This window comes from Microtus ochrogaster, chromosome 22 (genome assembly GCF_000317375.1).
Source record: "Microtus ochrogaster isolate Prairie Vole_2 chromosome 22, MicOch1.0, whole genome shotgun sequence".
Classification (NCBI taxonomy): Eukaryota; Metazoa; Chordata; class Mammalia; order Rodentia; family Cricetidae; genus Microtus; species Microtus ochrogaster.
This window is the reverse complement of record NC_022023.1, coordinates 32,944,805-32,966,967: the sequence shown is the minus strand read 5'-3', so window position 1 is coordinate 32,966,967 and position 22,163 is coordinate 32,944,805. Positions and strand designations below refer to the sequence as shown.

The following is a 22,163-nucleotide window of genomic DNA, read 5'->3' as shown; positions in this document are numbered from 1 at the left end:
AAATTTTTATACTTATTAATTCAATTTGATATAAGAACCAGGTGTGTACCCAGTATATTCAAAAAGTTAATCCTTACTGCATAGTTTTGTGTGTGGTATGTTTAAGTTTCTCACTTATAGTTACTGCTACGTATGTATTCAATATGGACCTACTAATATTAACTAATTGAAGGCAATGTTTTTATAGTGAGTTTGTTGGATCAGTGGGCATTGGGACACAGGTGTAGTTTCAGAAAGTACTGTGCATCTTCGTTTGAGGGTTTGGGATGAGTCTTATGAATGCCAGAATGAGAAGCCACTCATCCCTGACTGTCAGGGCTAAAGGGGAATCATTGGCAAGCTCGTCACTAATAGACACTTTACAGTCTTTTCTGTTGTAAAGGTATGTACGTCTGTCTTGTCTTCCAGTTCTGCACAAGCAGCCCCGAGAAGTGTGTCTCTGTTTACTAGAGCTTGGCCGGATTGCAGCCAGGTAGGTAAGACCTCCTCGATCATGTCAAGGAAGAGACATATCTCAGCCGCAGGCAACAAAAACATGCTGGCTTGGGGCTGGAGAGATGGCTCAGAGGTTAAGAGCATTGCCTGCTCTTCCAAGGATCCTGAGTTCAATTCCCAGCAACCACATGGTGGCTCACAACCATCTGTAATGGGGTCTGGTGCCCTCTTCTGGCCATCAGGCGTACACACAGACAGAATATTGTATACATAATAAATAAATAAATGTTTAAAAAAACATACTGGCTTATCACCATTGAAATTCAAACTGGATGTGAAGAAACCATTTAGCAAATGTAATTGCTTGGATCATCTTGAGACCCATAGTTAAAATTAAAAGTACATCTCCAGTATTCTCAACACTGCAGGCATGAGGCAAGGACAGGCTTTACCTAAGCTGTCATCGATACCATTTAATCCATTTCCTTTCCGATCTTGATGGAGCATGGAGTAGAATGATCTCTGCCTTTAATGATTATGTATTTATTTTTACTTATGCTTGTATCATGTGCTTGCTTGTCTGTATGTGTACCATGTGCATGTGACCCGCCCAGCAGGTCCTAAGTTATTCCAGGGTCTTGAAGAGGCACTATCTGAAAGACATGGGGGGAGAGAGAAACGGACGCCAAGCAGTATTCCTTGTCAAGGCATCTGTTTATTGAAGCAAGTTTCATGTCTTAAATACTCCTCAGAAAGGAGCTAAGGCAGGGGGAACTGAGGAAAGGGGGAAGGGAAGGAGGGGCTCGGTAGCTAGGCAACTAAGTGGGGCAGTTTGGCAGCTAAGCAGGGCAGTTGCAATGTCAGTGGCTAGAACACCTACTGTTAGTGATAAGCAGCAAGCCTTGAAGACACTCTGTGGTGCTTTCCAGAGCTTGAATCTCCACGGTTAGCACATAATGTTTTGGCTAACTTTAAGTTTTCTGTCTCCAGATTTTTACTTCAAGGCCCTGTGAGATGTGAGAAAGGGGAAGCCTGAAATGACCTGACATGCATGTAGGTGCTGCAGACTCCCAAAGAGAGTACTGGGCTCCCTGGAACTGGAGTTACAGACAGTTGTGATCTGCCTAGTGTGGGCCCTCTGCAAAAGTAGGAAGTAGCTATCTCTACAGGTTCCTACTTGACACTGTGTGCTACCCTATGTGGGTGCTGGGAACCAAACATGGGTCCTCTGTAAAAGCAGTACATGCTCTTAACCATTGGGCCATTTCTCTAGCCCCTTCATGATTATGGAAAGAGGTGTTCTGAAAAGTTTTTGTGCCCAAAAGGACAAAAACAGGTAATTCTTAGCGATCACAACTAGTTAAGTTGAGGCAAGGACCCTGTTAGCCAAACCAGCTTGCTCTGGTTTCATGCTTCCCTGTTTACAACCTTGCCAACCACTGGACAAAGCCATGAGACAGTTGTATAAAATCTAGAGAAGGAGAGATCAAGATGAAAAGATTTGAAGAGATCTCAAGGCAAATAAATGTTCAATTAATTAGTCATTTTTCTGATGCAGATCTGGGTTAAAATTAAATGTATGCTTCTAGCACTCCCAACACTGAAGTCATGTGATCTTTGCTTAAGCCATCATTGATACTATTTAATTAAATGCATTTCCTTTCTTATCTTGATGGCCATGGAGTGAAAATTTCTGTGCCTTTAAAGTTCATGTGTTTACTTATGCTTGTATTGTGTGCCTGTTTGTCTGTATGTGCACCATGTGCATGAAGGTGTTGAGATCACATGAGCCAGTAAAATGCAGTGAGAGATAGTAATGCATGAGGTTAGATGGAGAATTTATGTACAAAATTAGGAGAAAGAAAACACCAATTTTTTTACATTGTAAAACTCTAGCCCAGTAACAAACACTGCCAGTAAATGTCTCTTTTTGTAATAGTCAGAAGTAATCCTGAGGTCTTTAAATCACCATAGCCCATAAATTTTTAGTGAGTTAAGTAATATATAAGATTTTTTATTTTATCTCAATAATTACAGTGAAAAAGATTGCTTCAATATTTTTAATTAAAATTAATATTACTGTGTATTACCCGACAAGGAATTAAAAGATGAGATATTTGAAGATTTCCCTAGTGCCACACCACTTCCAGATAACTGTTTAAAGGCTTTGGGTGATACTCACGGATCCACCTCCAGGCGCAGTCCAAGCTTGCATCTGTTGGCCAGCCTCTTCAGTTCCACCACATCCTTAAATTGAGTGGAAGAGGCAGTGGGACAAAGGTACTGCGGCTTCCAGAGACGAGCCTCCTCCACTAGCTTTGGACATTCTGCCTGTGCTGGTGGACGGGGGTAGAGACAACATTCACTCCCGGAAGGAGCAGACACTAAGGAAAAGCATAGTCAACCCACAACTATCTCGGAGATGCTCAACTAGAAGGAACTTAGAGACTTTAGAAGATCTGCAAAGGAAACACTGTGTGATATAATTATATGGATAAAATATGAGGACCGTGCCAGACTCTACTTTGTGCTTAAACAGTACAAATGGATTCATTAGCCGGCCAAGCTTTGAGAAGGGAAACTTCCGCCTGCCTCCACACAGTAGCAGGGGCTGTTGCATCCCCCATCTAGGGTAATCATTTTCCTGCTCTTAAACGTTTATTTCATAGCTTTTTGTCATTACATAACTACTTTAATTCAGACAGAACATTTCTAGCCATGGCCATCACACCATAGGTGAAGCTTGGCTCCCAGCTTTAGATCTGGCATCATTAACCATAATGCAGGCATGTAAACGAACACACATCTTGTTAAAGAAGAGAGTAATTCTTCTCAGTTCCGATGGAAAATGACATATGAAGAGTTTCTCCCTCACTACAAATAATTAATTACTTGGTCAGTCAATTAGTTTATTTAAAACCACACATTCTTTGTGTAGTAGAGAATGACCCTGTGTCCTACTTCCAGTTTCCCAGGAGGAGCACAGGGTGCTGGAGACCAATCCCAGGGCTTTGGCATGTTGAGCAGACACTATGGACTGAGCTACCTCTAAAACTCAGCACAAGTATTTCAGGCAGTGGTTATTCTGTATTGCTCTGTACACACCCACATTTTATGACTATGTGAGGTAAGATAAAGGCTGAATTTATTCCAGAGCCTGTACTGATGGAGGAAGGCCATTGGTTAATTAAATAAAGAAGCTGCTTGCCCTGATAGGTTAAAACGCAGGGGGAGGAGTAAACGGAGCAGAATGCTGGGCGGAAGAGGAAGTGAGCTCAGAGACTCGACAGCTCTCCTCAAGGGGGCAGACGCCTCAGAGAGACACGAGATGCTCCACTCTTGAGGGCAGAGGCGAGAGCTCTGCTCTCTGAGGCACACGTGATGAAGCTCTGACCCAGGATGGACGTAGGCTAAAATCTTCCCGGTAAGCGCACCTTGGGGTGCTACACACAGATGATTAGAAATGGGCTAGTCCAGGTGCGAGAGTTAGCCTAGAAGAGAATGGACAAGCAGTGATTAAAAAAATACAGTGTCCGTGTAATTATTTTGGGTATAAAGCTAGCCGTGCGGGCAGCGGGGTGCTGGGGAGCAGCCCCACTGCTCGTATTACTACAGATGGCGCCCAGACGTGTGGACAACACAGTGGAAGTCAGCATCTCATGGCAGAGTTGACATTCCAGTCACCTCAGCACTGCAGCTTTGTAGGTTGTATTTCTGCCTCTGTCAGCTGAGTGGGTCTTGAAGCACTATATACTTTGTACAGAAGGAAAGGAGGTAGTGCATGCCTCTTGCTGTCCCTTTAGTTAGACAGTTGAATGGATGCCAGTCAGATAAACTGTTATTCAGGTAAAAATTCCTATTTGTTTCTTTCCTAACACATCTGAACTATTTGTTTGGTTTTGCTGGAAGCTCCTAAATTAGAATAGCATGTCTATCCCTCGTCTAGTCTCGTTTCATATATAAACTCTGCCTCTGATTTAGATTTAGATGCTTGAGGTCACTCCCTCCTCCCCTATGTCCATTCCTGGAGATCAGATTAACACATTTGAGCAGTTTCAACCCAAACTAGGAGTGTGGTTTTTAGAGCACACTCAGAAACCACATTCGTCTTCTCCCATAAAGATGCATTTGATTTTACCAAATGTCCTGAAGTCTCTTGAGTTTTGTGTTTTTTTGCATTCAGAGGGGATGCCTTTTTATATCCCACTCTAAATGGTACCCCCAGACTCCACATGTATGCTCCTAAAAACACCAGTATCACTTGATAAATGATTCTTCGAGTGCTTCAGAGCCTCTGCTCTATCTATTCTTCCTGGAGACACTCAGAAGAACTCCCTCAAGAACCTGAGTCAGTCTGGCCTCTGTGGTGGTGACTGTACTTTTGTTCTCATGGCAAAATTTGGTTTTTAGCTAAACAAAGCTATTATTGTTGGAAGGTAAAATTTCTCTGCTAGTGTTTCAGAAAAACATATTTCTGAATGTAAAAGTTATGACATTGCCCAAAGCAACTCAACAAAACCAAAAGACTCTTTTGACCAATATTTTAGCATTAATTTCCACAAAATGAAGAAATAAATGAATGATTTCAACATCCTTTCAGACTGCAGGACGAAGGATATCTTCATGATAAAAGTGACAACTTCTGAGGTGGAAGCTTGGTGGCAAGGATGCAGCATGCCACATCGTCTCATGCCTTTGCGTTCTGGTGCTCTGTGATCCATCTTCTATTTCAGTCTTAGTGTAATGAAATGTTACTTAAAAGAAAAGTGATCGTGTGTTAAAATCACTAATTGATTCACTTGGAGACCTGCAAGGACTGCTGGGAGTTTATGTGTCCTTTCCCATGGCTAGGGCATTTTCCACATATAAATCTAAGTTTACATTCCTTAAAATAGGGAAAATGGGGCAAAATTACCTGGCAAGAATCTATAAACCATCTGTTACATGCTTTAGAAAGAAGGAGTTTCATTAGTCTATAAAGTTTGTCCCCCAACCCTACTGCAATGAAGCACAGATGTCTTTTCTTGGAAAGTATCGTCTACTAAATAGTTCGAATATATTGTCTCCATCAGGAAGGAGTTGGTGGTACATTAATTTCAGTTAGCGTAATCCCATACACCACATCCTGTGCCAGCAAAATGAAAGGCCCATTACTGTATTCTCCCCATACAGTCGTCAATCCCGAGACTGCCTAGCGTGTTACTTTTTAATGAGATGAAAGTTGGTGTCCAGCCTCTGAGATATAAATACTATGTCTATATTTCTGGATTCTGCAGTAATCAGGACTTAGCTTTAGTGAACTCAGCTATCTTGATGACTGCAGTTGAACCCATATTGGGGTTGGGAAAAGGAAAGCCCCCTGCTCCCTAAGTTCTAACACCTTGTTCTTGAAAAGAAGGCGAAGCATTAATTTGTGAAAGCCTTATAGAAAGAATGGACCTGTGCAGAGGTATGGAAGTTATCACTGATGCTAAACCAGGGTAGCTACTTGAAGAACAGAGAAATGCATCTGATGACTAAGTTGGCCTGCAGGTGCAAGTCTCCATCCTTGGAGGTGGGTCATGATTTATAGTCTGCTGACACCTCCAGACCCACAGGAGGCCAATGAGTCATATTCAAGTGTACATTCCAGTTCTGGCCGACTCTACCCCGAGCAGCCTGAAGAACTCAAAAGCCAAAATAAGCAGAGATTCTAGGCTCAGTGCTGACTTTCTGTGTCAGTGGCAAAGCTAGCTTCCAGTTTCCCAAGTAAAGAAGCAACTCCAAGGAACATCTTTCATGTGTGCGTCTGTTACCAGTTTTATTCAAAGCTGGCCTGTTTGTTTTGTGTTGGACATGAGTTGACCCTCTTGCTACTCTAATAGCATATTTGTTGCTGCTTTTTTTTATTTTTAAGATAAAGTATATGCATCTTATTTTTGTGAGGCAGCCTTCATCTACCTGCAGTAAAAAATAAAACATTTTCCAATTTATTTAATTTATATTTTCAAATATATTTCCACTTAAAATTACATAGAATTGGCTGTGATCACAGTGTTTTAGATTCCTCCAACATACAACCAGGTTTATATTATTATTTTGAGACCATTCAACACAGGCATGTTTTACACCTTAATGGAGCTAAGAATCCACAGATGTGCAGTGTGGCCTTCCAAAGTCCCTGGCCTGTTAGTAGCAAAAGCAAGGTTGCTGTGAATCATCCATCACATTCTCTACCCTGATAGAGTCCGTAGTGCATCAAGTGTCTTGTAACAAAGCATTGCTTGGTTTCTAATACAAAAGGTTATAAATATGAAATGTGGTGACTATATCTCTATAGCAAGTGTTTTCTCATTAGGGAACAAAAATGACTTTTAATAGATTAGAGGCTGTTGTGACATTGTAAGCTGCTTGTACTGAATTCTTACATAAGCTTTACAGCTCTCTTATAAAGGCATCTGATAAACAGATTGCTTCTCATTCTCCCAATCTTGAGGGGAAAAAAAAAGAAAATAAAAGAAGATGGGAAGATGAAACATCAAGTGTTTCTTTGATGACTGGGTCCTTCTTCCTAGAGGTGTAAACCAAATCAAGCCTGTTCAACATAACCATGTTCTTTCATCTCAGAGGGAAGAGGGGGAAATGAACTAAGAGGCCAGGAAGTGAACCAACTGGATCCCTCTGTCAGAACAAAACATCACCAGGAGGAAAACTACCTCCCTAGAAATTTGCGCTGCACTTGTGTGCAGTGATGTTTGTTAAGCAGCAAATCACAGCAGGAGGACACACTCAGAGTTTTACATTGACTGTTGAATTGGCACAGTGCTCACCGCAAAGTAGTGAGCAGTGTAGCATTTATTCTCTGCTCATAGACTGTTTGTATTGCATCTTATCTAGAACCTACGATTTTGTTTCTCTTGTTTTGTTTGGAGACAGGGTCCCTGAACTAGCCTAGACTGGTCACAGTCTTAACATCTTCATGCTTCTGTCTTGCAAGTGCTGGGGTCACACGACCTTGTAAGCACACATGTTTTCTCTCCTTTATAGTAAACAATCACCTGATCAAAAAGTATAGGCAAACTGACAACAGTGGCCTATATTTGAGATTCTGTCCTGTCTCAACCTTCTGCAGACATTCATTTTTCTGTTAATAAAAGTATATGCCGAGATTATTTTCTAAATGCTTCATAGTTGTCAAGTTCTACAATCATCTTTGGTGTCCCCTACTAAGCACAGTTGATATGGACCTATAAAACTCAGTACATCCTTAAGTTTTAATTGAGGGAAACCAGATTGTGGGAGATGCAGCGATGATATACACTGTTGCCTTCTCTCTTGCCCATCCCTCCTCCTCCTCCAAGTCTCCTGAAGGTGTGCTGGATCATTCTTGTTTCCTGTCCCTGTAATAGTGTTTGTGATTTCCTTGTGCTATTCCTTAGGGCTTAGCTTGTAATGTTGTGCAGCCACATGCATTGCTCTTGTGTGTAAGAAATGAATCTCTGCTCTGTAGAACCAGTTACTTCTTTTCCTAATTAAGATGCTGCTGTTTTAATTTTGATAGCAACTCTCTGTTTTAATCTCTATTATTAACAAACTTATATTTTAAACAAGACTTTAATTATAGCACTAATATTGTCAATTCTGTTAAAGAAAATGTTCAAGATAAATTCCCGGTGGGTGTTCATGTTGCTGGAGCAGTGTTATGTGAAATTGAATCTGCTCCCATCATGTACCTCCATGTATGTATGTGCACTTCTATACAGTAGTTACATGTGCTTTTGCTCTGCTCCAAGGATGCTAATTCACGGATACTAGTTCCATTTCAGTGTTAGAGAGTCCATGCCCTTGCAAAAGGGCAGTAGTTTGTGACACTCACAGTCCAGAATGTCGTATGGTTATTACATTGTTGTAATGTGTCTGTGATAACAGTGTCATGTTTTTGAAAGGTATGGTGTGGAGCCTCCTGGTCTGATAAAGCTGGAAAAAGAAATTGAACAAGAAGAGACCCTGTCTGCCCCGTCTCCTTCACCTTCTCCTTCATCCAAGTCTTCAGGAAAGAAGAGCACTGGGAACCTACTGGACGACGCAGTGAGTGTGGAGTTTACCACTAAACCTCCCCCGCCTTCTTGGATCAGTTTGGCCTTAATGCATTTCAGCTTCTTTGAATTCATTTTAACTCCAATGAGAAAAATCTGTGCTCCTTCAGCTCATCGTGAAACTCACAGCCAAAACAGTGATTTAAAATAAAGTGCCACTTAATTCCATTGCACAGTGTCTTAAACCCTAGGAAATGAGTCAACCCCTTGAAAGTGGTTTCTGAAAGCACTTCATCCTTGTTCTTCGCTCCTGATTCCTCCTCTCATGGATATAAACTGGAGACACAGAATCTTGAGGATTGTTGAGAAGGGGACACAGCATCTGACAGGAAGATGACTGTACTTATTGATTGCCGGGTATTGGGCTAGAGCTGACCATTTTTTTTCTTAAGAGCTCTTACATCTGAAAGGAAGGTTGCTTGCAGAGGGGGAGATTGGAGGCTGTGTGATGCCTAAAAGAGAGGAGCTTAGGTTCCCTCGGGTGTTTGTCTAACTCTGGGGTTTATCCACTCTGCAGTCCTCTAGGTACAGGGTTCTGGTGATTAGGTCATACTTCGGTGATATCCTCATTTTCAGGATAAGCAGTTTCTAGGTATAGTAAGCAGTTCTTTCTCATGACAGTGGTGTGCTGGACAAATATTCCCATGTGCTGTGTGCTTGTGTCTTATATGCATGAAGATATTAATAAATGAGAGAAGCCAGGAGTTTTCTTGATGTAGCCTGTGCAAAGTTTGCATTTAGGGGTTATAATTGCCTGCAAACTTAGAGGACATGAGAGTGGGAGAGCATAAGACCGAAGTATGTCTTGGCAGAGCGAGCAAAGTCCTTGGAAGCCTGCAGCAATCTTGATGCTGGTTTTGATAGGATGCAGGCCGCCAAGACTGCAGGCCTCCTTCTCTAGTGTCTGAGTGAGAAAGAGAGGGAGATTCAGGAAAAGACACGCACCTTTCTTTTGCTCTTCTCCACATGATAAATTTTAAAAAAGCAGAAGCTTAACTAACTGCCTAAGCAGCTATGGGTCCCCACAAAGACAACAAATTTAAGCCTGTCTCACCAAGATATCTTATACAGTGCATCTTAATCTGAGTTCTTTGATAGCCACTCACTCCCTTCAGAATGCACAAATAGCCAGGGAGCTCTCATCCCACAGCAGGTGTTTCGGGTGCTTTTAGGGTGAGTCCCATGCCTTGCGTCTCTTAAAGCTCCATTTTCAAACACTGAACAGTAGTTGGATAATGCTGTATAATGATAAAAGCATGCTGCTTACATGTTGAGAGTCATTTTCTCATCGTGTATTATGCATGAGTTGAGTCTTCCTACAGATGTGTCTCTGGGCCACCATACACATTCTTACTCCTTCCCATCTCAGCCGTGACATCTTCTTACATTCTCTCCTCCCTACACCATGGTGCCAGGCCTGAAGAGTGTCTGGCTGATGTTACCATTACCTCCTTGGCTCAGCCAGGGGAACTCTCAGCTTTTCTTTATGAGGCTCATGCCTGTTCTTACGGTAGCTTTGTTTCAGCAGTAGATTCCTGGAGTTCTTCTCTGCCAGTATCCCTGCAGCCAGCACGCTGTGACAGAATGCCAGTCAGATGGTTAGAATTATTGTAGGATCCTCTAGGATCCCCAAGCCCTGCCCAGCTGACACCTCCCAGGCCTCCTTGTTATGACCCAATGTGCTTTCCATTCCTTTTTTCTTTGAACCACCTCTTTCATATCGAGGTAGCAACTGTTAGGTTTTTATAAACATATTTCTCGATTCTTTTCTAAATACATATTTTAATGTATTTTAATATTGAGCTTGTGTTACCTCACACACATGTGTGCATGTGTTCCTTGGGAGTGCTATTAATGTACACATGCATGTTCATGCATGCAGAGCCTAGAGGCCTATCTTGGAAGTCTTACTTTTAGCTCTTTACCTTTTAATTTAATTTATTTTTTTTAAAAAAATATTATACAGGGCATCTCACTAAACCTGGAGCTCATCATTTCAGGCCAACTAGCTGGCCAGAGAGCTACAGGGATCTTCCTGTGCTCATTCCCCCAGTTATAGATATGTGCTGGCTTTTTTTTTTTTTTTTTTGACATGGCTGTTGAGGATCCAAATTCATGTTTTCGTATTTGTATGGCAAGCATTTTACCCACAGAGCCATTTCCTCAGCCCACACATGAAGATTTTTCTTGGCATTTTTCAACAATGTTACAGCTTGCTTATTGTTCTCTAAGGTATTTGTAAGTACGCAATGAAACAGTTTTCAGCGAGGCCTAAATATCCATTCCTCTCAAGGGACAGTCTAATTTTCACAATCAAGTATGGTGCTTTATTGGTCTACATCTAACCAGCTTCCTGGTATAGATGCTCAGTGTGATGCCTCCTCTCTATCCTCTGTATTTGGTTATCTCTTCTGAAACATGTGCCGTTTGTGCTTTTCTAGGTGTTAGAATAGGTGCTGCCATTTGAGATCAAAACCAGAGGAAGGAGCAAGAAGGCTCCTGTCTCTTTACCACTTTGTCTCTTGGCTAGCCATTCCTCATTTTTGGGAAGGAGAGACATATGAAGAGAACCCCCAAGGTGAAGAATAACTCCTAGAGGGATCTGAGGCTGTTTCATCATTAGTCTAGCTCAGATTAAAGGACTAGTGGTGTAGAGACCTGAGAAGGCAGGACCCTCAAGCTGTGGCTCTACATTCTGTTCTTCCAGCCCAAAGCTGTGTGGACCCTTGAGAGGAACCTCGAGCATATAACTATTGGTGTGATGGAGGAGTGTGTGATAGTGGACACATTTAATGTGCTAAGTGGACACATCCACCTCTTACCAGTGAGAATTCTTGTGTCCCATAAACCTCAGAAGAACTACCACTACAATCTTTCCTGTGGGGAAAGAGTCGGTTAACATAGGAAATGCGAAGTATCGCTGTCTCAGCCTGGCATTCAGAGAGCTTGCCAGCATCACACAGCTGCTGAGCTCTCTTAAAAGATCTAGCTAACCTAGCATTTTCCAAATATACTAGAACATAAACCTTCTTTACAGTTTCCTCCATTCTTCAGTCTTGTAGACTACACTGAATTTTTTTGCATTGTGTTTAAGCGACACTATTTTCCTGAAATATTTGATCCTCAAGACAGTGGGACAGAAGGGAACCTAATTTGAATCTCATTAACGGTTTACAAGGAAATAGCCATCATTATAGCTGCTTTACCATGCACTAGGAACATGTAGCTGTTTGGAACTGAACTTGATGTAACTCAATAAATATATGGAGAGAAGGAATTGAAAAACGATGATTCTCTAAGTTCGTGTGTGTAATTAGCAGTGGGTTGTTTTGTACAGAGTTATTGTATGCCTCCCCCAAAGGAAAGAAAGATGAGGTGTGGAAGAGGAAAGGAAGGAAGTAAAGGAAACAGAAGCAGAAGACAGAGAAAGAAAGGGATTCCCATGCCAAGATGATCATCTTCCATTGTAGAACTCCAGAAAGAGCCAGGACTGGAGTCACCTTTGTTTGCTCACATTTTCTTGTCTGATTCTTAGGGGAACTGCATGGAAATAGGCGACCTTTTATGTAGACAATACAGCCCCTTCCTTAATCAAGATTTCACAGAGGAAACACAGTGGTGTCCTTTCCAAAGCTTTATTCCCTCTGTCCTGAGGCTGCGATCCAGCTATGATAGGCAGCGAGGTCTGCCTGAGTGCTCCTCTGTGCCGTCCCTTGTGTTGAGCTTGCTCTCACAGGGAGCTGAATGCAGTTCTAAGAAATGACTTACTGTCTCCCTTCTCTTCATCAACTTCCTCAGTCTGGGGATGAAAGATATTGTAATTCTGAGTAACCAGGCCCCTCTTGAAATCTCATTTTAGCTGCAAACTGGCTGGGTTCTGAGCCAAGAACAGAGCACCTGGCAGACAGAGTTACCTCTTGGTAATGTCAGAAGCAGGACTCTGATCATTCACTGTTAACTTAACAGTGCGTTTCCACTGCCCCTGGTCTGCCTCTGCCCCTGACACAAATGAAAAAAAAAAATCCCTTGATTTACAAACAAATAAGTCTATCTTTGTAGTGAGGAAAGCATGAACAAAGGACAGGCCGCTTGAGAAAATGTTTCTCACGCTAATTTGCCATTAATAGGATCTGTACTTTTTTTCTGAGGAACTTGCAAGATGGAGATGTTGCCCACACAGACTTAGGATAGTTTTTTGTCAATAGAGAATTTGCTCAGTAAGTTGCAATGCCTTGGTCCTTGAGTTTTGTTGCTCTCTAATCTCCTAGATGACAAAGATCTCATCCCTGTCTCCTAGCCTCCTAGCTCCTTTATGTCATGCTTACTCTTTTCTTTAAAGCCTTTATGGTAGTGGTACGGGTGAATATATGTGTGTGTGTGTGTGTGTGTGTGTGTGTGTGTGTGTGACATTTTACAAACATCTGTAGGAAGAGATCAGAACACTGAAAATAATGCATAGGTGCACTTGACTTCATGGCTGGTTCAGAATGTGAGTCTGTCTTGTAAGGGATTGCTTCACTATTTCTTATTTATACCACTAAATCCATGGCCTGATTCCTAAATGAACAGCACATGTTCCCTCATTCTTTAGTGGAAGTGGAAGTCATCTTTAAGGCTGTCTGGATCAGGCTCCCTCTGCTCTGGTGATTTCTTTCTGGATCCAGGCCTCTTTTGTTCCAGTGATCTTTCGCGTGTGTCCTATGAAGATCCATTCTATTGTTAGTGTGACTAAGTATGTGTCCAGTGTCCATCTGTGGAGCTCCTCTTTGTTTCATTAGGGTGTTATGCCTTATGTCTAGGGTTTAAGATGAGGTAAGATATTATCTTAGCCCTTAAGGAGATGCTAAGGTTGAGCAATATTGCCTCACTAGGCTCCCGTCACAGTGATGACTCAGAATCTTAGGCTTGTGTTGTTAGAAAAAGATAGGATGGGAAAAGGGCTAATGGATCTGTGTGTCCTGAGTTAGTTCTTTCACTTTCAAAATAGTGCTATTTTGTTTGTGTCATTGAGGCACAGTTTGGTTGTTCTTAGGAAGGTTTTTTTTTTTCTTGCATTCCTCCTCCATTCCTGGTTTTTACTCTGTTGTCAGGAGCCTTCCATACTCTAGCAAAACCATTATATAATTCTTTTATAATAAAAGTTAAGGGAGTTCATAAACTACTTTCCTTATGGATTTTGCTTAGCAAAAGAGTGATTGAGTCACTATATCATTAAAAATAATGTTTGCAGTCCTGAGTGATAGCTCAGGGTAGAGAGTACTTACTGTTCAAGCATAAAGACCCTCATATAAACAAAACGTGGTCACACCTGTCCTATAACCGCAGTGCTGTGGGGATGGGGACAAGAGGATATCTGGGGCTTGCTGGTCACTAGCTCCAGGTTCAGTGAGAGACTCAGTATCAAGGAAATAAGGGTTAGGGTTGAGATCACCTAGTGTCCTCCTCCTCCTACACATTCACACACACACACACACACACACACACACACACACACACACACCTCACCAGCTTGTGAGTATATACCATATACTGACATACATATAAACACAGAGTAAATGAATAAGTAAATAAATAAACAATAGCTGGATTTCTTGATGTCCAACCATAAGTATCCTAACTTTCCTATCTGTTGAATTAATCTTAACTTTACAACATGGTAGCTACTAACAGCTGATTATAGTTCAAGGAAATTATGGATGAAGTATTTGGAACATATGAGATATTTGGGTTACTCTGGATTGTCTAAAATAGCTTCCTCATTAAAAAAACATTCTAGACGTTTCATGGATTATGAAAACCAACGAATTTTATAGAGATATTTTTAAGATTTGCAGTGTTCATGCCTGTTTATGAGCTCTCCAAAAGAATATTAATCAAATTCATGCTTTATTTTCTCATTTTAAATGCCAGCTAATACAGGATTTGATTGCTAAGATGGGATGGAACACAGATGAATATGAGTGATCTGTCGGTGAAATTTCAGGGGGAAAATCTTGGTGTTTCAAGCAAAACAAGAGTTTCCGAAAACAAATAATTTTGTTATCATTTGTTCCAAACTTAAATAAGTTCTAGTGGAATTGTATTAAAGAAGCATTCCATGTCTCGTGCATTCGCTCTAGCTTTCAGTATGGTTAGCTTATGCATGCTTTATTTTACCACTCATTGCCTTTGTCGTGTGGACCTCACACATGGTCTTTCTTGCTGTCCACCTTATGGCTGCTGTCATGACAGTTGATCTCATCTGCTCTCCTCCCTCCCCACCAGTGTCATCATCAACCGCACGTTGAGAACCTCAGAAGATGCTGCCAGACCCTGGTCTTCACATTTCAGCCAGGGTCCCTGTCTTAGTTAGGGTTTTATTGCTGTGAAAAGACACCATGACCACATCAATTCTTATAAAGGAAAATGTTTAGCTGGGCCTAGCTTACAGTCTGAGAGGCTCAGTCCATTATCATCATGGCAGGATATGGTGATATACAGACAGACATGATGTTGGAGAAGGAACTGAGAATTCTACGTCTTGATCCTCAGGCAGCAGAGGGACTGTCACACTAGGCCTAGCTTCAGTGTATGAGACCACAAAGCCCACTCCCATAGTGACACACTACCTCAAACAAGGCTATATCTTCTCATTATGCCATTCCCTATGCCCTCATGTTCACACCACTACAGTCCCTGTGCCCACATCGTTTCTGATATAGAACAAGTCTAAATGATTAAGTTTGGCCATGTTTGAATGCTTGGAGAATAATCACATACGATTTTATTGGGGATAATGAATGTGCTACTCTATTTCAGGTAAAAAGAATCTCTGAAGATCCTCCCTGCAAGTGCCCAACTAAGTTCTGTGTGGAGCGACTCTCTCAAGGTCGATACCGAGTGGGAGAGAAGATCCTCTTCATCAGGGTAAAGTCCTCTTTCTCCTTCTCCTCTCGTCCTACGGGAACGTTTTTCGAATCCGAGTAGTCAGAGAAAATGTCAAGGGAGCTATGGCATGTGACTGGCCAGAAACACCTTCTGGTGTCATTGAGGCTGCAGGGAGTGGACATGATAATATGCTGTGGAAAGCTGGGTGAACAGAGCATGTCTTTATGCATACAGAGGTATCGGCTCCCATGGAACAAGGTAGCCATTTATGTTTCCTGGACTGGAATGAAAATGTGCCCTTCCAGGACCTTCCATATATCATAGTGTGGAAAGAAATCATCGCCCTTTTGGTTCTGGGCAGCTTTTCAGATTAGTTTGGCACGGGTTTTCCACAAGTCTGGATTAGAGACCCATGTGATGAGATGAAAAACTCTATCTCAGAAACTGGGGATAGAGTGTAGTTGGAAGGAGGCTTGATTGCCTTGCATCCCGGGGTCCTGGGTTTGATCCCCAAAACACCACAAAAAAACCCTCAGCACAGTATCCTGGCTTAACAGTGACTAACACTTCCCATCTGGATTAGAAGAGAGAATGGCTCCAGCTTAAATCACCGGTATCCTTGGGGGCTGACACTGGCTCTGTAAGGCTGAGTTTAAAGCTTTTTACTCCAAATCTGCTTTGCTAACAGTTAAGAGAGTTTGGTGTCTCAAAACAAGTTTGTGATATTTGCGAATGCCAAAACTTCTTTAAAGCTAATGAAAATGTAACCTCATATATACCCCTTGAAAGCTTTGGTTCAGAAAAGTTGTTTTTTCTTCTGTGTCCTTTGGGCCCTTCCTAAGGAAAGCACGCTTTTCTCGTTTGAGCCTGTTAAAAGCGTCATGTTGATCACCTTGTAGAACTGAAGCATCTTAATGTTTGCATCAGGTAAGATCGAGGACCACCAAACACTTGTCTGAGATGACCTACAGGAAACTCTCAGTGTGAGATTTTATTCATTTCAACTTGCAGCTGAAATGTAGTAGTACAGCAGGCCTCTTTAAAAATCTGAAACATGGATAAAGAAATTTTTATCTTAAACTTTTTCGATCATTTCATATTTTTACCTAATTTCAGGTTAATGTTGACTCAGTATAAACAAATCCAGGTAATAATAGCTTTTCTGCTTATGATATAAACAGACCATTTAGAGGTCCATGAATCACCCTGGATTTAGGGCCTAGCTGGGGAAGGCAGGCGCCCAGATTGCTGCTGTTGCCTTGCTTTTTCCTTGCAAGGATAAGATGCCTTTTAAAGCTCAGTTGCCTGCCTGCACATCACCACATTAAATAACGATGCTTCAGAGTCTCTATGGATGCATTAACATTTTACCAGGCTGATGGATCAGTTGAGAATTAGCCTCCCCTAGAATGAGACCCCAGAGCCTACAATCAAAACAGGGCCTTATTAAACAGCCTTTCTTTTTGTGATAGAAATGTTAATAACTTGGACACTGTTTCCTCCACTGTCACCTAGGATCTCCAGGCAAAAGAATCCATATGCATACTTAATTGTGTCTGTCTGCTCTTCGTATCTGTTCAATTGCCAGAGAATCTGATATTCGTGTTTATAGACAGCATAAGATTTTATAACAGTTACCAGGTGAGCTAGTTATTGACGGTCATTTTTCTTTTTCAGGAAATGCTTCTTTTCTGCTAATTTTATTCTGTCATTTATAGAAGAATTCAGGCTTTTATTGTGAGTGAAGTCATCAGGTTCCCGAGTGATGGTGTTTACACTTAGTGTGTCACAGGCAGACAAGCCTGTAAAATCATGCCCCACAGTGGGTTGGCTCACGACTGGGAGCAAGGTGCAGCATCAGGCTGGCAGGACGTGGTTGCAGCAGTTTTCAGTCACATTTAACCACAAACCTTGCACTGTCACATCATGTAAAAATTGATTTTTTCCTCAAAAAATATAGTTTTAAGGAGCTTTTGTATCACTACTTAAACTGGAAACTTAATCTGTGTTTACAAAGCTAAATGCCATGAACACATTTTCACAGATATTTTAAATATTTTTATTCTTAAGAATTTCATGTATACATATTTTCATCATATCTTCCCTACTCTCTTTTTAACTCCTCCCTACATCTCTCCTTCCAATTTCATGTGTTTTGCTCTTTAACAACCCATTGAGTCAGGTGTGTGTTGCTTGTATATACGTCAGTGTGGGGCCATCCAGTGGAACACGGTCAACCCTTACCTGGAAATACCTGACTCCTTCTCCGAGTCTCCATAGCTTCCATTAGCTCCTCAGCTCCCTCCCCTCATCCTTGCTGAGCTGTTGACTGACTGATTGTGTGCATGCGGTCAGAGCTATTATGAGTTCACAAGCCCAGTGGCTATGGAGCACCCAACAGACACCATTCCACAGTCTTCCTCTATATCTTCCCATCTCTACCCCCCTTCCATGATACTTCCCGAGTCTGAGAATCAGGAGTTGTGATCTACAGACCCACTATGAAATTAATTTTGTCACCGTTTTGAATTATGATGTAAATATTTTGAGATAAGAGGATTGCCAAAGGGGTTGCAATCCATAGGCTGAGAACCTTGGAATTAGTCTCTACCCAAATATAATGAAGCCCTTAGTACAGTGAACAAACCTCTAGTTTTTTAGTTCTGGTTTTAATCTACTATATCTTAGTAATCTTCTCACAAATGAAAAATTATAATAATTGTCTCTACATGATGAACAACAATTTCCCAATGCCAGATTTTTCCCTATATTTCTCATGAACAAAACTGTGGGGTTGTTTTGGGGAGCTAGACCGGGGAGTTGGTTCCCCACGTAAAGCATGCGCCACACAAGCATGGGGACCGGGTTCATCAGAATCCAGGGAAAACTGCACTTGTAACCTTGGCAGCAGGTGGAGACAGGAGAATCCCTAGAAACTTGCAAGCTAGGTAGCCTGCTTAGCAGCAGTAACATGCAAAAGAAAGCCTGTGTTTAAGAAGGGGGACAAGAAGGACAAATCTCTAGAGTTGTTCCCTGATTTCTGTATGTGCACGATGGCATGTATGGACATGTGGTCGCACACTGGAACCTATGTGCTCATGCACACAAACAATACACACACGCATTTTTTTCCATCATAATATTTTTATTGATTATTTAGGTGTTTCACATCATGTACCCAGACCACATGCACTTCCCATTCCTCCCAGGTCTGCCTTCTGCCTTGTGACTCCCCACCCCTGAAAAACAAAGAAGAAAAAAAAGCCACAAGTCCAATTTGTATTGCCCATATACTCACTGGAGATGGTCAAAATCCTAGTAGCCAGCTCCTTAAAGAAAACTGAGTCTTTCCCACCCACACCCCTGCCAGAAGTCTGCAATAGAGTTTTTAGTGTTTTGTTTTGTTTTTTCTTTAAAAGCAAGTTGGCATCTATTCTGAAGGTAGAACCTTTCTATCATTCATGGTAAATCTCTCATTTATTTCAGGATTCAGGTGACCATGCCAAAAATCTCTTTAACAATTTCTCAGTAACAGAGGTATTAATATTTCCAGTCCGCCAAACAAGGCTCCTAGCTGCTATCTGGATTCCTGCATGCCCTTTCTCCCTCCATCTACTGCATTCTAATGGGGCCTCCCATATTGAAAATTCATCTGCAGCACTGTGTGTAAGCTTGGGGGATGATTTCAGAATCCCCAGTGGGATAACTATTGTGCAGTCTTACTGTGACTTGTAAAGTGTCCCCAGGTGAGCCACATCAACATCTGGGAACCCTATACAATGCAGACTCTTGCACCTTCCCAGAGCGAAGCAGAAACTCTAAGGTTCAGGTCAAACAACTGGTGTTTTCACAAGTCTGTGAGTAGTCAGCATGTGTCCTGGAGCTTGAAAATCACGTATCTTTAGAGAGAAAGAACTCCATATAGGAGGAGAGTCCCTGAGGGGGTCACACAATCAGAAATACACACGCATCTCATTACAAAAGAACATTAACCTTAAGGTACAGAAAATTTTCATTCCATTTGAACATCTGTTTTCTTTCTCTGTGTATGGGTGTGTTTGCCTGCATGTATGTCTGTGCTCCATGTGTATATAGTAGCCATGGAGACCAGAAGGGAATCAGATTCCCTGAAATTAAAGTTACTGTGGTTGTAAGACACACTATAGGTACTGGGAATTGGACTTGGAAGAGCAACCATCTCTCCAGCTTCCAGAAAATGAATATTTTGAAAACATTTGTGTATTGCATGGGAGTGGCTAATGTACATCATAAAGAGTAAGCTTGTCAGTCATGTAAAGTGGTTTATATGGAAATAACTATATAGATAAAATGAATAAAATGGTGAAAACTGAAGACCATTTTTATATGCTGTGAGAGCATAGAGTCATGAACATGAAAGTGTTTTCTTCTTTATTTTTACCGATAAAGACTATTAAAATAGGACCCAAGAGAAGTCAGCAAACTGGAACAATTATAAATTTAAAATAATTAAAGGTCCTTTGAAAACTGTTGTTTAATTAGCTGACTGTTCATTTTAATGGATCTTCTTTGAGCTTACCTCTTCTGGAGGAGGGCAAGGGGCTGCATTGCAGTTCTGTTGCTGTTATTTGGGCCAGGATGGATGATGTAGTTTGTTTAAACTTCTGTAGCATGAGGGCTGGCTTGTTGGGTTTTCTGTCCCTCCCGGTCCCCCAGCCATTTAGTCCCAGAGAAAATCCACAGAAGTCTCCATAAGATTATAAACTGATTGGCCCATTAGCTCAGGCTTCTTATTAGCTCTCGTAACATATATTAACCCATTATTCTTATCTATGTTAGCCATATGGCTAGGTACCTTTTTCAGCGGGGCAGGTCACATCCTGCTTCTTCGGTGGTGGTCTGGCAGGACTGGGAGGAATGGGCTTCCCCCTTCCTAGAATTCCCCTGTTCTCATTGCCCCGCCTCTACTTTCTGTCTGGTTGACCCACCTATACTTCCTGCCTGGGCAATCAGCATGTATTTAAAACATGATTGACAGAATACAGACAATTATCCTACTCAAACTTTTTACATATTTTTCAGTACTGATGCCTGGCAAAAGACAGCTTATTGGAAGGGTAATTATGGTTCAGAGTTTAAGACTATGTGGCCTGTTGTGGCATGGGTGACATGGGATGTGACCGTTGACTGGGAAGATGGCATTGCTCACTTCAGGCTGGACCTTACCTCTGGGAACACCCTCACAGACATGTCCAGGTGTGTGTCTCCTAAGTGATCCCAAATCTAGTTCTGCTGACAGAGCTCGCACCTGGATAAAGCTCTTCTCTGATTTTGTTTACAATTCTTTCCATTTTGAAATCTTACTTTGTTGATGATTATCTGTAGGAAACTCGCAAATATCAATTCCCTCTCTGAGTACTGTGTTTTGTCTCTGCAGACCTCACTAGTGACTGGAGCTGCAATCTCTTTGATCATCAATGCTTTAGTTATTTGATGACTCATCCCTGTAAAACTTAGCAATGTGGAAATACACCAGAATAATAGACCAGTATGAACAATCTGTACTTGTGTATGAAATAGTCACAAACTACGCTGCTGAGCCAGTAGATTTCCCATGGGGCAAAATCTCCACACTTAGCAACATTCCTCTAGTGTTGTGAGCAGGGCATCATATGCTTTGAGATAACATACGCATGAACATGAGAGTTTTCTAAATTAACCAGAATGTATTCCCATAATAATGGGAGCTAATAATAATAATAATTTGGGCTGTTCAAAGTATATTCTAAACAGTAAGCATTCTGAAAATTGGTGAAGACATCTGTAGAGATTGACAGTAAAGAGTTTTGCCAGCTTGTTAAATGACTCTAAATCACGATAGTTTGTGGTATGATGCTTTATTTACTCTTTTGGCTTTTGTGGGGGGATCTACCACCCAGCTGCCAAATAAATCACACACAGAGGCTTATTATTACTTATAAGTGCCTGGCCTTAGCTTGGCTTATTTCTAGCCAACTTTCCTTAATGTAAATTATCCCATCTACCATTTGTCTCTGGGCTTTTTTTTTTTATTTCTGTATATCTTACTTCCATTCTTACTCTGTGGCTGGCTGGGTGGCTCAGTGGCTGACCCTTGACCATCCTACCCTCCTTGTTCTCTCTTGTTTCTCTATTCCTTTTTCTTCTTCTGTTTATACTTTCTGCCTGCCAGCCCTGCCTGCCCTTGCTTCTGCCTTGCCATTGACAATTCAGCTCTTTATTAGACATCAGGTGCTTTAGACAGGCACAGCGTCACAGAGTTAAACAAATGCGCATAAACAAAAGTTCCCCGACAATAGCTGACTTTAGTAGTCTTTTCTGAACACTTGGATATCTTGCTGCAGTTCCTCACCACAGTGGTAGAAAACTTGCTGCTAAGACACAGGACTCGAGTGACTTCTGAAGTTACACAATCTGACTAGGGTGGCACATGCCTGCAGTCCCAGTGTTTGGAGGCTGAGGCAGGAGGACAGTGGGAAAAAGGGCCAGCCTGAGACACATAGTGAACCTAAAGTACATGGGCACAAAATGAAAGTGTCTCAATCTTTTCAAATCCTTTAAAATAGCTAATGAGTGGTAGAACTTAGGTCCAAACCCTCAGCTTTTACATTAACCCTTTACCACTAAGGGATACTGATTTCTTTACCTGCAGCTCTTGGAGCATTCAGTATTCATTCTCTAATCTTCTAGAGACAAAGTCCTGAGAAGTATTTCCCAAGCATATTCAACCTTAGAATTGGTCCCCATCCCTTGTTTTTCTTAGAGTAT

General features: G+C 41.6%; 1 protein-coding gene across 2 annotated transcripts in view; it reads left to right on the top strand.

Moving 5' to 3' along the window:
• The window catches only part of Gas2 (growth arrest specific 2), a 120,525-nt gene that overhangs the window by 55,649 nt on the left and 42,713 nt on the right, over nucleotides 1–22,163 (top strand). For both annotated transcript variants that reach the window (XM_013350266.2, XM_026784258.1), the window contains 3 exons: nucleotides 409–472; nucleotides 8,361–8,502; nucleotides 15,309–15,416. In XM_013350266.2, coding sequence (XP_013205720.1) covers nucleotides 409–472; nucleotides 8,361–8,502; nucleotides 15,309–15,416 — 314 coding nt within the window. The remainder of the gene's footprint in view (nucleotides 1–408; nucleotides 473–8,360; nucleotides 8,503–15,308; nucleotides 15,417–22,163) is intronic.